Source organism: Cylas formicarius, unplaced genomic scaffold (genome assembly GCF_029955315.1).
Source record: "Cylas formicarius isolate icCylForm1 unplaced genomic scaffold, icCylForm1.1 PGA_scaffold_4__25_contigs__length_36172078, whole genome shotgun sequence".
NCBI lineage: Eukaryota > Metazoa > Arthropoda > Insecta > Coleoptera > Brentidae > Cylas > Cylas formicarius.
Genome location: NW_026844334.1, coordinates 4,310,246 through 4,325,996, shown reverse-complemented (window position 1 = coordinate 4,325,996; position 15,751 = coordinate 4,310,246). Strand labels below are relative to the sequence as shown.

Here is a 15,751-nt window from a genome sequence, read left to right as displayed (position 1 = left end):
CTGCATTACCCTATAAATTTACCACCCACAATTAACTGAATTCCTGTTTAAAAAAGTAAGTAATAAAATATTAACTTAGTAAGTAAGTTTCAAACTTGATATCCCTATAAAAATAGCTAACCGTATACGTCACGAACCAGCTGTTGGCGGATCAACTGTTACAAACCATCCCTCCGCCCGATCATCTCGAAAATTCAAATTTTCCCGCCCGATTATGAGTCAATTTTAACGTGTAGCTAATATTGAAATATAATATTGATGATTTTGTTCAAAATTTTACTCAAGGTTTTAGCGCTTTGATTTGCACATCGCCCAATTGCTAACGGGGGTCAGAGATTCTATTGCTCCGGCACATTTTTTACCATCGGCTGTGGGAAACCGGGAACCCCGCCCACATTCCTCTGCCAAATTTTTGAAGGTTCTGTTTTTGAGAGCGTGATAATATATTAAAAGCTATCAGCGCCCGCGGCAGCGCCCGGCCGCTTTCCTAAGCGATTTATTTTGCACGTTCGGTTAGGTTTGAATGTTTCGTATGGACCTCCCGCCCCATGTTCGCGACATTAACTCGGATAAATAAGACGAGGCGCTCGTTCGTTTCGCGACGCTCAAAGACGCCGCTGGCGTCGCTTTGGTCGCACAACCAAACTACCAGTTAATAATAATGCACTTTTTACTCCAAGATTGCACAATTCCGGTCGAGACGTAATGGGGAGTGGATTTCTTTCAGTCGCGCGACATAAAAGGTTTAATTTTCCCCGTCTAAATTTCTTTCGATTGCCTCCAGGGTGGTGGCTATTTATCGGAAACGTCAAGACGACCAGTCAGGTTCGATATGAAAATCTTTGATTCGCGACGGCGTCGAATAACGTTTGTAACTCCAGGGGGGGCTCTGCAGGGGTAAGACCGCGGCACTTGGCAAAATGGAGAGGAAATGGAGCCAGTACAAGGCGTGAGAGACGCACCAGGCAGCAAAAGTCAGCTGTTCGCTGCGCTGTAACTTCCTTCTTTTCGGTAAAATGATAATCAAGCCTGTAAAGAAGGGTCTTATGATGTTAATTAGTATTATTACTAATAATTTAACAAATAATCATATTAAAGTGGAAGAGCTAGTAGAGTTCTCCTAACGATATACCGTTTTTACGACATAATCCGGTATTGAACTTTAGTAAATTTTTATGAAGGTCTAACCGCAGGGCTACCTCGCTTGGGTTTCTTTTCCAAAACTGTAATTCGGTACTACGTGCATACAAATGCTAAAACCTGACGAATTTGTATAGAATTTCGGAGGTGAGATTCCTCGATTATTATTAGTGCATGCAATGAAAAATCCATTCTTACTTTTAAATCCTACTTTTAAAATACAACAGTCCGCATGACACTGTTCTCTTCGGCTAACATCTTAAATACGGCCCTGGCGTGTGGTACAGAAGCTTGTGGTGAGAAGAATGGCCTCTTCCGCTTAAACTAAGTCCGAAGTCAAAATAATAAAATGTTGTAAAACGGTATATCGTTCTAATCGCGCAGAACACGATATGAATCTGAAGAAACTTGGAAAATTATTGAGGATATCTAGGAAACATATGTAAAACTTCTGAGGCAAATAAATATATGTAGGTCTGTGGATGAGAGGCGAAACTACTTCAGTTAGAAATCTGTAACTTTTTTGGTTAGTTGCTTATCTCAAGGATTCCTCGGAGGACAGTGGGCGCAGAAGTTACGTATTCCTACTACTATAAAAGTGAAAGATCCACAGATCTTAAAAAATCGTAAATATGAACGATGAACCTTTAAGAAGGTTGTAATAGTATCACAGTATCACTTTTCGCAAGATACATATGAAAGAAGTTACATAGACTTTTCACCAGCGCTGATGCTCAACCTAAAAGCCGCTAATTTGGACTTGGAAACTTTGGATACAAAAGACGTTTTAAAAAATCGACTTTCCATCGGACTTAATTACCAGCCATTTCGGTACATAAATAAAAGGACGCAAATTTTCCGAGTCGAGATAAATTTACCACTACGCGAGAGCTTAATTCGTTAGCTAACCTTTTTGTTGGAGCTTCGGTATTTCCGAGTTCGAAACTTTTCCGTACAGATGGCCGACGTCGGGCGACGGGCTACGATTTTGCTTCGTCGAGAATTCCGTTTTGGCGTACTTGAATTTTTTTGCTTTGCCGTCGTTCGCTCTAATCAGCAAACCTAGAGAGCTGAAAGTGTTTTCCGGTTTGTCGGTCATTTTTTAGTTCGATGTGCATCTTGTCGACGAACTACTTGTCGAAAATTTTTAACAACTTCGCTATTGAAAACGTCTCGTTTTGGCATCTCGACGAAGTTTGGTAGGTACGCAAATTGTCAGTGTCAAAGCTTATTGATATGACCTTACATGAATCTGAATCAGCTTTCTTGGGAACGTTCAAGTCCATGACACCCGCTCAATATTTCAAGGAAAACTATTCACTATTCACCTCGTCGAAGTGCCTTTCAAGGCACCAAGATTTCAGGACTTCGGAGCAAGCATAATGTTTAACTCACCATTCAGAAATGCTTTTTTTATATTAAAGAATAGTGATTCAACCATTTCTGCATATATTTTATTTTTTAATGAACAAAAATATCTACTCGTATCAAACTGGAACTGCCTCTATATACGAGACCTGTAAATTAAGTAATGAGATTGAGATAATGAGTTCCAATTATCGTATATTGTGGCCTTTAAAATAACTTTCTTCTGAAGCCACACAGCGCTTGACATGGTTCTTCTAATCCTCATAGCAGTGTTGTAACTGCGATATTGGAATATCCTTCAGCTGGTAATGTGATTCAATTCTGGGTTTGATAAGAGTTGATAACAGATGATTTTTGGGCCGGTTTGTAATGTGACTATACGCAAAATGACCCTGTGTTATGTGTATAAGAACATCTAAGAATGGGAGATTATTATTAGTTTCTATTTCAATGGATATATTGTACACAGTCCAAATGTTCTCAAAAGCTCCAGCTCGCGATGTTTATTGCAAGAAAACAGACAAGCATTTTTCAATTATGGTGAGAAGTTTTGGGTTTGGTTTAGTTTGATGAAGAAGCTAACAGGATGATTGGAAACAACCAATTCAGGAGAATTCCAGAAGATTTATAAATAGAATTACAGTAGCCTGTGGATCAAATTATATTCAAATTCAAAATTCTGGTGGTTAAACAGTGGTTAATTTCTAGTTTTATCCTGATGTTTCATTACACGTTACACTTCGAAAAGTCGAATAAGGAGATTGAGGACTTTTTTCTAGATTTATTGAAATTGCTGTGATAAGGAACATTTTCGTGATGCAACAACTACTTGTTCTTGATGTATGGTTATCGTTTGGGCTTGAGATAGAAATTGCATTTAATATTCCACTTTCACATCACTGCTTTTTTGGGTCTTGGAGTGTGCCACTCCGTGTTCTAGACGTTGGTTTCTGGGTCGTACTCGAGACTGGTCACCATTGTTCCAGAAAAAGGGGGTTATGTTCAATCTAATACAAAAAAGAAAGGCATTTTTTCCTCTTTTCTCATTCCGTTGCACCAAGTCGAATTCTGAAGTATCCGATAGCACACCGTTGCTTCAAATTGATGTTGATATTTTGCAAAAAAAGCACAATGAACAACCAAATGACTCGAGCGAGTTCAAACCTGCGGCGTTGCTAGTGAGACCGTTGCTTGTAGACCACGTATGTTAAACAATGAGTTTACAGGTCTCATCTGTGGTGAGATGATATTGTTCGAATTAAATTAAGATGCTTCAAACACGATACAAAGCTGACGCGTAAGCGGAAAATAAACATTTTCCATCTCCAAATAGAAACTCCAAGCTGAAGTTCAAGTACGTGCCGCGGTTTCGCATAGAGGCATTTCGGATAGAGATTTATTTTAGAGTTTATCTTTGAGATAGACAAAATGAGCGCTTCGAAAACAGCTGTCGGCCATCGTTTGATATTTGAAAGCTTTGCCGGTTTTATAACTCCGCCTAATTAACATTTTTACCGGTATGGTTTTTATTTGCGAGACATGGAGAGTTATGTTATGAGAGACATTTTCAATTAATATTATGAAGGAAAAATGCCTTAAGGGCATCAATTTTTATAATTAGTTTGACTTTTCAGAAATGACCTTGAAACAAGGACATACGTGTGGTTGAGCTCAGAACCTCCACTTCTCTACTACTGATACTCCTATATATACACGATTCAGGTCGGTAATATAACGCAAGGCCTTAAGGATAATAAGAAAAAGCAATAGCTCTAAATTATTTGATATAGTTTAACATAACATCATTTAACATATATCTAATATAAAATCGATCCTACTTGTCTCCAAGGATAGACTAAGTGTCCCTGCGTCTAATCTAATGTAAATAAAGCGTTAAAACTTTCTTCTCCTCCGTGTTATTCTCCCTAGGACGATTTTCAATGGCGCCGTCAACTTTTATCCCGCCTCTGAGGCTTTTAGAATTTTTTCGCGAACGGCCATCCAAGTTTTGCGGTCCTCGGGGAAGATGCAATCTTTCGTTGGGGAATGAGCGGGCGTTTGATCGTTGTTAAGTTTTAGGCGAAAACGCCGATTCCTCCGGGAACGCCTTTTTCCTTCCATTTTTCGTTAAATATTCATATAGAACGATTTGTATTTTCAATGGCTTATTAAGCAGAGAAAGAAATATAGTCTTATCTTCTTCCTCTTCTAATTGTTTCTGCGAGGTCCATAATTGGGTTCTTAGCAATTTGAGTAAGGATTCAGCTGATTAGGTCCTCATTATCGAAATAACTCACAACTGTTATCATAAAGTGACAATTCGTGAACGCACAAAACTGAACGAAAGGGTATCTATATCCGATAGACTCTAAGACCATCTATTAAAACTAGCGCAACCAAGATAAGTAAAAACACTTCTCGCAAGTTGTGACTTAGAGGAGATCCAAGTCAAGCCAAACCAAGTGAAAAAATTAAGATTTGTGGTGCCTTCTTCGTCACGTTTCCAGCTGATGGTCAATCAGAACTCTAGTAGGTGCAACCAAGACATGTCAGGACGGTGATCACAGGCGACAACTTGGACGGAACTTCAGCTAAGCAAAAAGCAGCACTGGGTATCTTCTTCATCAGGCTTTAGTAGATTACTATTGATCATCAAAATCATCTGGGTTATCCCTTGAAGAGAATCCAAAAAAATACATATTTAGATCTTCTCCAAAGACTACTGCACTCTTTTAACACTAAAGCAAAAAAATTAAACATGCTCATCCAAAGAACCTGTAAGATGTAAGCTGGAAATCGATTCAAAAATAACAGAACAGGTAAATTACTTTAAAAATATCGAATGGAGTAAATGGTTTTCAAAAAACTACTTGTTTTCTGGATGAAATGACGTCATCGGGTCTAGATTGAGGGCGAGAAATGGTGATTTTCATTTGGCTTTTTTCAAATATCTCGAACGGCGTATAGGATAGACGAGAACCGTAAATACAAAAATTGTAGCCCTTGATACGGCCTATAACACTGTTTGAACGGATATTTTTTGTATGAATTTTGATTTACGGTTAATAATTTACTCTCTAAAAGAACAATTTTCGGGGTCTTTTAGATTTTTGTCCATAACGAAAACACCTTGTATATAATCGAAAAATTGGGTGAAACAAAAGTTATAGCGCCGGCTCTCCCACGTATTAAGGATGTAACATTTTTCCGATTGCATGGAATGGCTTTGGAGGAAAAGATGTTCTTCTAGATGCCAAAATAACCACAAAAAAAATCAAAAATTAAAAAAAAATACTTGCTCCCAATTTAAAGAGTCTAAATGCGCGTCCAGACTTCTACTTCTCTCCCAAGTCTGAAATGTTTTTTAATATTGCACGGAATATCGCGAACACCCTGTACAATACTTAAAAACCGTAAATACAAAAGTTTAAACTGTCTATATGGGCTATATCGTCATGTAAAAGAAACTGACATTGAAAATACAGATTTGAAATTATTGCCATTTTTCAGTTTTTTTGAATTTGCGGTGCACCCTGTATATTTTTGAAAAATTGTCAAGAATACAAGTTTATGGAGCCGTTTCCCCTGCGTCTTCTGGTTCAAGAATATTTTCGGTCTTGTAAACGGTTTTTGAAAAATGGTCCTTATTATAGACCCTTCAATACTTCCCGACTCCCCAACCCCCCATTTTCAATACGTTCCGTCACGGGGCAAAGCTGCATATATTTGCCAAATATGAAGTCGATTGCTTAAAATTTCGGATACTTATCGTGTTTCGGAGCAAGGTCCAAAAAACAGTCGAAAACAGCGAAAAAAAGATGGATATCGGATCAGGGCCATTTCTTATAAGCTTATATGCCTCGTGGAGGGTTAAACAGTAGGCAAATATCAGTTTTGTAGCTCCAAAGCTTCGAAAGTTATTCAGGAAAAACCAAAAGACGAGAACGGAAAACGGACAGACAAAAAAAAAATCTTTTTTTCGAGGGCCAACGGCGATCCCATATTACTTACCGTTACCGAGATATAAAATTTTTATACTAGCGCAGATACTTTCGAAAAATTCGATTTTCGAAAGTAATAACAGTAGATACAAACAGAACTCTACAAATGATGAGAACAGTTGAAATAAAAATACTAAGAACGATACGGGGTAAAACTTTGTGGGACAGAATACGGAATGAGGACATCAGACAGCAGTGCGGAATACAAGACATAGAGAGGTGGGTGAGGCAAAGACGAAGATTTTGGAACAAACACATAAAAAGAATGGAAGATGGCAGACTCGTCAAGAACGCAAAAAAATGAACAACCCAGTAGGGAAAGATCTCACGGAAGACCGCCAAAACGGTGGCGAGAATGCCAATATGGTATCCATGTTAGAAAGAAGAAGAAGAGTTAATTTTGGAAGCTCTAAAAATATTTAACCTTCGACTATTACGTGGTGACTTCTAATTGGAGCGTTGTTATGTTGAGAATTATACGATAAACGAACACACGCCATAAAACTCTGCCAAAATTAACTCTAATCACAAGCGAAATGCAATGACAGCACGCTTATCGTCAAAGCTCGTTAACACTGTCGGGGGTTCGAAAAAGCTCGAGGATATCGACGTAGAAAGTAGATTAACAAAATTGCGAGTTAAACAATTACGTCTGGTTGTTTAGTTTAACACACGAACCCCTGAGACTCCCGCATAATTCAAAGAAGGAAAATGTGCCGTACCTACAAATGAGAAAGCTTCTAAAAAGACTGACGGCAGTACACTTGACTGCTGTGGAAAAAATAGTTTCAATACACATTAGAATAAGAGGTATGCGTAAAGGAGCAAAGTTTACCACATGTAGTGGTATCTAGATGCCGAAACCCAAATAAGTTGTGGAACGTCTAGTCCACAATAGGTTGCAAGTAGCTATCACAAAACAAACAAGATCTTTATGGAATCGTCAATCATTTACCTTGGGATCTGGTTTCACAATCATGACAATCCGAGATTCCTGGGATTCTTCTGGATGGTGTAAAAGAACAGCTGTCTCTGATAAAGAGAAAAGACTAACAATGTTGCATGCCCGAACAGAAATCCGTTGGTTACCTAATAGTTTGTGGCCTAGTTTTAGAAACAAGTCAAACTTTTGGTCTTCCACCTGATATTCTTCAAAACAGCATAGTAATGGACAACATGGTACATCACAGTCGTCAACTACATGTTTGTGACTCGACAGTAGTGTGGCATTAGACCTTAAAATTCTGTAGAAAATTTTTATAATTTCCTCAAGATAACTTATAAATTTTTTTTTTGTTAGTTACAAAACTCTTCATCTTTTACCTACGCGAGTTTTACAGTCAGACTTTTCTTTTTTCTCTGTTTTGCTTCAACTTTTTGAAACCCATGTTATAAAATCCAAGCTTGTAACGAGTGCAGATTTTTAAATTATCTCGGATACGAAATTCAGTCCTCACCCCCATTAGAGAATGTAGTGGTCAGCGTAACATCATGGATGATTTTTCTCCAAGCGCTTCTGTCTTTTGTCATCTCGACGCCAACGTACATTGGATTGCTACAGCTAGTCGTGATCTGGTCTATCCATCGAGTTGGCCAAGTGGCCTAAGTGCCTCCACCTTGGCTTGAATTATGAGTCTTATGATCTTACTGGAAAGCCTGCAGGTAATATTAAGACATTTGTACGGCGTTCAGTCAATGGGATACGGAGCATACGTCTAAACAATACATCTCGCTAGCATCCATCTTCTTACGTTCCGCCTGAATAAGAGTCCACGATTCGTAATCATACGTCAATATAAGGAGTGGTCTCTTGAAATCTGGCGGTCCTTCCAAACTTGCTCAGTCTTCCAACCGCTACCTTTGCTATGTTGCACCTAAGTTTCACTTCATCTTCCGATGTGCCTGTGATCCCAGATATACGTATGACTTAACGACTTCAAAGGGGTCAATATGACTTATATCTGGCATATTAATAGATACAACATTGAAAATCATAATTATAGTAATCTTATTTGAAATTTGAAGTTTTAACTCTTGAGACCAAATGACTATTGGAGATCACTACAGGATTCTAGACTGTGAAGAAATAGAGACGTTTTTGATATTACCAAACTACTCAGCTCTCCGAGTACTAGAAGAATGTTTAAATGCCATAGTCAGTGCCTAGATAATTGGTATTTTTGCTGCGATTTCAATATTTTAAACATAAGACAAAATAGTCTTTTATAACAGAAAATTTAAAATGTTTCTGTTAAAATTTTGTACTTTTTAAGCTACAGTTTAAGTACACTAGTGGTTATCTTACGTTGATACAAGAACTTTTGTTTCCTTTTTAGATTATTCGTTTATAGTTCTATGGTCTGTTCCTTTTAGTTTGAGGTTACGATCTGTGATTCTCGGTTTGTACGATACGCAGTTACTAATTTTTTCTTCTCCCATCCGTAAAATACATCATTATACACTTATACACTTTACCACGTGAGATTCTTGTCCAACGGGAGCAATGGGATGTTTTGAAGTTTATGCCTTGCGGCTTGAATTTTGATATTCGTCAATTCTGACGATCATATATATAAGTGAATATATTCATATTGTTGTACTCGTGACTCAAATGCCGTTTACCATACCATACCATTAGAATGTTATTATATTGACTTCTAGCCTCCATTCGGGGTTGGTATTTTGTTATTCTCTTTTATTCTTTCGCCCTTTCCCGGCTCTGGTCGACTTCCGACGACCGACAGGCTCGCAAGCGTTAAACTCCGTTAAAGAATAACGAATTAACGCCGTTGGAATAACAAAGATTTTAAAATGGCGCCTCGTAAGCGTTCCGCGAGTCTTGTTTTAATTTCCTGCCGGGCGCAGAAAAATCGTTCGGGGTTTATAAGTATACCTTTCGATTGATTGAGGATGCGACGCTCAGTTTTGGAGCGGCTAATATTGAAAATTTAACGTACCGTACGAATTAACTGAGATTGAACGGGAAAAATATTTATCTTAAGCGCCTACAGAGAAAAGCAATTTTCGAAAATATTTTCAGATTTCGATTTCAGATTTCTAAGCATTATTCGAAGGTTGTTTTGAGTAAGACGTTTTTCACATATCCGATAATAATGCCGATAGAGCGTGCTTTTTGATACCATAACTACAAAATTACATCTCAAAAGGAAACCGTACCGCAATATGTTAATTTTGGGCTGAAATACCAAAAAAAGAAGATTCGGTTTTTTATTACATTAAAGACGCCATTACACTGACGAGATGAAATCTGGAGTATCGCCTTTGTGAAATCAGCGAAATCTGTGAAATCTTTGGAAAATTTGCACAATTGTACCGCCTCTATGAAATCAGCGAAATCTGTGAAATTTTTGGAAAATTTGCACAATTGTACCGCCTCTGTGAAATCAGCGGAATCTGTGAAATCTTTGGAAAATTTAACGCATTTTTTTAACAGTTTTGAGTGAAACTTACCAAAACCGACCTTAAGTATTGAAAAATTAATCGAACTGTATTGATGGGATTGTTTCATTTGGATTTTTTGGAGTATTCAATCAACTTTCATGGATGGAAAATTGTACTGGAATATCCTCCGGTCTCTTCACCGACAAACAGAAAAAATAGGTGGCTACCATTTGAATAAAAGATATTGCCGCTATTCTTTTTATATTTGGCTTTGTTTTGGCGTAATGGCAACTACCTATATTGACAACTATCAAAATTTCTATCCAAGACATATCAAATGTGAATTATGAAAATTATCAAAAAAAATAGAAATTAAATTTTGAGACAACAATTCGAAAATACTAAATGAGTTGTGCTGGTTTTAAATTTTTTTAGAATTTAAAAAAAAGGGTGAATAGGGGTACTTTTTATTAATTTTTTTGTGTTTATTTTTAATTGCGACGGCATATAGGCATTTTCCACATAACCAAAAAATTATGTTTCAATATCGGTGAAATCTGTAACATCATTTAGAAATCTGTGAAATCTTTGTGAAATAAAAATGTACATAAAATCTGTGAAATATTAATATTATTGGTATTTAATCAATTTGCAAGTGCAAAACTATTCAGAAAATGAGGAGTAAGTCATAGAGGAGAAAACAATTCCTATAAACAAATATTAAAATAATACTTATACAAGCAGCGTAATTTTTGTCGGTTGCACATGCCCCAGGTAGAATATAGTAAAGTTCATGAAAGCATGGGTTTCCCAGACCGCCCAAATTTTTTTAAATAATTTACAGAATTCTTATAACTATTACATATTAAAAACACCATATTTCGATTAGTGCTACGGTTTTCGACTACAAGATGGCACAGTTTTGAAGGTCTTACGCCACTTAGTCACAACTTTTTGGTGAAAAGTGAAACGGATTTTAAATGTCGAAGCATAAGATTCACAATTCAATTTAGGAACTTCCATAGCTCTCACGTTTTTTTCCAAAAATTGCCGTTTATCAAAATAAACCGTCTAAACATGCATGAAAGAAAAAGCTATATTAATTTTTGACACCCTGTATCAAGGCAAGAAACCGTTTTCGGGCCCAATACTGTTTATATTGTTGGTTTCGAAAGTTATGCAAAACACATTAAGTGAATGATAAAGCATATTTACCCAAGTAGAATGGCATATTTGTGAACATTTATTGGCCTACAATAATAATTAAAAATAAGATAAGTTAATTTGTAGTATTGTAGTAGTATTTAATATTATTTACTTACTTAAGTTTGGCCGTTACTGCTACCAAAATTGCTAATAACTATCTGCTGCTTTATCTACGGCTTCAACAAAGGCCCTTCTCCTGTTCCTCCTGTAAATATTGGCAAAGTTAAAATAAATAGCAAAGTATTAAAAAAATATTTAGTGAGAAAAAAAAAGGAAACTAAATTACTGAATTCCCTATTAAATAAAGCTGATGAAATAGTCGACGGGAGGTTGGAAACAGTTGTACAAAGTGCAACTAACCTTCAAACACGGGAATATCAACAAACGGAAAGTGAAGATCTAATTTTCCCGAAAACAGTTTTCCCGGAATCGCAATTATAATCATCACCTATATGCTGACGATACTCAAATTTCTGAGACTAAAATTACCACCGATTTAAAGAACTTTTATAAAATTGCATCCGATCATGCAGCTAAATCCAACTAAGTCGTCGGTGTTGGTTTTTGGAAATGATTCCCACGTACATAAGTCAAAAACAAAATGTTGATAAAAATTATACTATACTATACTCGAATACATCGAAAAGTTTACATCACATTACAGTCATAGATATTTTCTTCCAATTGTAACAAACTACTTTGTGAATCTATCGTTCTCTCATAGCTCAATAAAACAAAAAAATACATGTTTGCGGCTTGTTGATAGAGTACGCCGACAAGATCATATTTCTCCATACTTGGTTATTTCGAGTTGTGCGATAGATTTAGGTTACACCGCGCTACATTCTATTTTAAATTAATTAAGTACAAATTTCCTGAATATCATTTTAACAAAATCACTTCTATCTAAGAAATTTCTTTTTATTGAGAATACCACAACAATGGTCATTTTCCTATAGCATTGCACATACAAAAAATAATTTAGTGCTACTAGATTTAACAACAACTTTTAAAAACCGGTACAAAAAATAACTTCTTGGAACTCAATAATTTCTGTATCGGAAAACTGATCTGCGGTTTACCCTCACCCCCTTCTTTCTCCCTTGTCCTACGACTTCTCCTATATTTAATTATTAATGTATTATGAACTAACCAAAACTCTAACATATTTAATGTTGTTTATTTGATATTTTTTTGTTTTGCTTAAGGCAATTTGGTTTATATTAAATTGAACAGTGTCTGATTTTGCTGGATGTCTACGTTTCATTAGGCCTTTTGTTTGCCTTAAAATTATTACATCTAATAATTTGTAGTGTAATAATATGTATGTTTGGCATAGCAATATATGTATTTATTATTGGTTATTAGTTATGAATGTTTTATTCGTAACGCTGTTTTTGACCCACCCCGTATACTTTAAAATAATTTCAAACTTTGCATCCTAACAATCTTCACAACTTTTGTATTTAGCATTTATTCATAACTTTTGAAACCAATGAGATAATGAACTTTATTGTTGACTCACCCTGTACTATGAAGACGTTGTTTTGCGCCATACGGCACGAAAATTAAATGCGGCATCGCGATATTAAATATTTCAAAAGGCCTGTTCGCCATTATAAAAGGCGGGCGACATAATTTGCAGCTTTAGCCCGTACAAAGGAAACCCAGAAATCTCTCTCCTCGTTGCCGAGTTATTTCGCAACTTATAGAATTCCGGGAGTCGCTAGAAAGTTTTAATGGGATCGCGCAGACGCCATTGAAACGTCAGATGTATTATTATGACCACGCAAGTGTTGCACTTAATTGAAACGTATGTAGTGCGCGGGATTTTGCTGACATTTGGATCGACAAAGGCGAAACCCAACCCCTTACGAACCTGATGTAGGCTCGTGTCAAATACTTCGGAGTTCAATTAACTCTTACTCTCTAATAATAACAAAGGACTTTATTGCTCCAAAAGAAAAAAATTATATATAAAATATATATTACTATCTAATGCCCTATATATATATATATATATATATATATATATATATATATATATATATATATATATATATATATATATATATATATATATATATATATATATATATATATATATATATATATATATATATATATATATATATATATATATATATATATATATATATATATATATATATGATGACACTATATTCCGGGATATCATCCGTTCGCTCGCTGAACTCCGACCGGAATCCTGCATCCGACTGGAATCCTGCAAATCCTGCATCCGACTGGAATCCTGCAGACGTTTCGCCAAAATCTTACTTGGCATCTTCAATGCTCGCGCTCCTAAAACACTTCGAACACTTCGAAGTGTTTTAGGAGCGCGAGCATTGAAGATGCCAAGTGAGATTTTGGCGAAACGTCTGCAGGATTCCAGTCGGATGCAGGATTTGCAGGATTCCAGTCGGATGCAGGATTCCGGTCGGAGTTCAGCGAGCGAACGGATGATATCCCGGAATATAGTGTCATCACATTTTTCCATCCGTGAATCAATACGTGAGAATATATATATATATATATATATATATATATATATATATATATATATATATATATATATATATATATATATATTTTCAGGTATTGATTCACGGATGGAAAAATGTGATGACACTATATTCCGGGATATCATCCGTTCGCTTTTTGAACTCCGACTGGAATCCTGCAGACGTTTCGCCAAAATCTCACTTGGCATCTTCAATGCTCGCGCTTCGAAAACACTTCGAACACTCAATCGCTTACAGAGCCGTAACACTGAACCCAAAATTAAAACAACTTAATAATTTCCACATTAAAGATATTAAGCGTTCCATCACAAAATACACTTCAGCACAACCTTCCAGTAGCAATGAAGTCACTGTTGTCCTTCCTTACATTCAAAATATCAGTGACCACATATCAAAAGTTCTAAAGTACTATAACGTCAAAACCAGATTTACCACTTGTCCAAAAATCTCTCATCTTCGATCCGCCAAAGACAAAATTCCATTTGAGATGCCAGGAGTTTACAGCATTCCATGCATGTGCGGCAAAGTATACACTGGAGAGTCAGACGAAAAATATCAACTAGGCTCAAAGAACATGAAAGAGCCTTAAGACTAAGACTAAGACAAATAAGCCGATCAGCAGTTGTCGAACGCAATCACAAAACTGCACATCAAATTTTATTCGATAAAACTAAAATTCTTGCTTGTAATCAATTCTTCTGCCAACGAAAAATCCGAGTCTATAGAAATCTATAAGCAACCTAAGAATCTTAACCGCGGCTAAGGTCTTTATGGGAATCAGTCATCCGAGACGGTGTTTTATAAAATGCATCGCTATTTATTTTAATCAATGGGAGAAAACTATTTATTTGCGAATGCACTATACAACTAAGTCCACCCCTGATATTCTAAACAAGCTTTAAGTTTTAGTTTAAGGAGTCCTCCTAACAGTAGTAGTCATCACATTACATTTTTATTTAATTGCCAAACCAAAATCAAAATTCCAGTGGCGTGTTTTGGGGGCTCCTCGGGCCTCAGTAAAAGGGGAGTGTAGTTGGTAAAAGAATATAGAAAGGTTAAATCGTATGAAATTGTGGTTCTATAAACCCCAAACACCATGTCATAGAGCCAACTAGAGTCATCTCATATAATAAGTAATGATAACTAAAGAAAATGAAAATAAATAATCGGTACTCGTAGCGGCGTTCGTAAAACGTTTAAATTTTTCTTTTTAAGCACGCTTTTTAGTTCGACATCGAAGGGCACGATCGTAAGCCGGAAATAACGAGGAGCACGTCATATTTCTTTCCGGGTTCGAAGTTCGCCCCTTAACTTTTTGCCACGCAGAGCGACCGACGGGTTTCTACGGGACTTCAAATCGTATTACGTACGGTCGATAAATGTTTAAAACGCATTTTCCAGACAGACTTGATCGCGTACTGCGTAAGCAAGATAAAAAGAGCCACTCTCCGTCCTCTTCCGTGGCACTTGATAGCAGAATGTATACAATTTCTGGTTCCCTTGGTTAGTTCTAGAAAAGAAGTAAAGAGGGATAGAGAGACTTGATTCAAGTTTAAATCAACGTTGAATTGAATCAGCTAACTTAAACCTTTTCTAATTCATTGATAAATCACAATAAATCCAAAATAAATCATCATGAATCCTAAGCCAAGGCTGTAAATCCTCATTAAATCACTGTTAAGATAGAAAGAGCCACTCTCCGTCCTCTTTCGTGGTACTTGATGGAAGAATTTTTACAATTTGTAGTTCCAGCGATGATTAATTTTTTGGATAGTCACAGCTGTAAAAAGGAGTGAAGAGGATTACGACGGATAACGATAGAATGGATTGAAACGACCTCAACTGACTTGGGCCTTTTCCAAATAATTGGTAAATCACCATAAATCATAAATAAATGACCATAAATCCTCAGTAAATCACTCTAAATACTTAGCAAATCACTGTAATATATTCTCTTCTACTTCCTACGATGTTGAAATGTTTCGGCTATTTATTTAAAAACTTTGTCATCAGTGTGAGATAACATAACGCACCCGACCTAAAGCACAAGAAAACCTTGATCGGCACTGACAAACATCGATATCGGCTTTA

At 36.4% G+C, this 15,751-nt stretch overlaps 2 protein-coding genes across 2 annotated transcripts in view; both read right to left on the bottom strand.

The window, feature by feature from the left end:
* LOC132701617 (tyrosine-protein phosphatase non-receptor type 13-like) overlaps positions 1 to 15,751 on the bottom strand; it is a 166,352-nt gene that overhangs the window by 128,899 nt on the left and 21,702 nt on the right. The window contains exon 2 of the mRNA XM_060669705.1: positions 11,234 to 11,322. The gene's annotated coding sequence lies outside the window, so the exon portion shown is untranslated. The remainder of the gene's footprint in view (positions 1 to 11,233; positions 11,323 to 15,751) is intronic.
* LOC132701287 (uncharacterized) lies at positions 671 to 2,329 on the bottom strand. Its single transcript, XM_060669085.1, has 2 exons — positions 2,050 to 2,329; positions 671 to 1,029 (listed from the first exon to the last, which is right to left on the bottom strand). Exons 1-2 carry the CDS (start codon positions 2,237 to 2,239, stop codon positions 809 to 811), a joined length of 411 nt encoding a protein of 136 aa, XP_060525068.1. The 5' UTR covers positions 2,240 to 2,329; the 3' UTR covers positions 671 to 808.

What these genes read in the sequence shown, in the direction of transcription:
- LOC132701287 (XM_060669085.1), bottom strand. Translation starts at nt 2,239, where the DNA reads ATGACCGACAAACCGGAAAACACTTTCAGCTCTCTAGGTTTGCTGATT. An exon ending in ACCGAAGCTCCAACAAAAAG is followed by an intron (nt 1,030 to 2,049) that starts GTTAGCTAACGA and finishes CCTTCTTTACAG; the next exon opens with GCTTGATTATCATTTTACCG.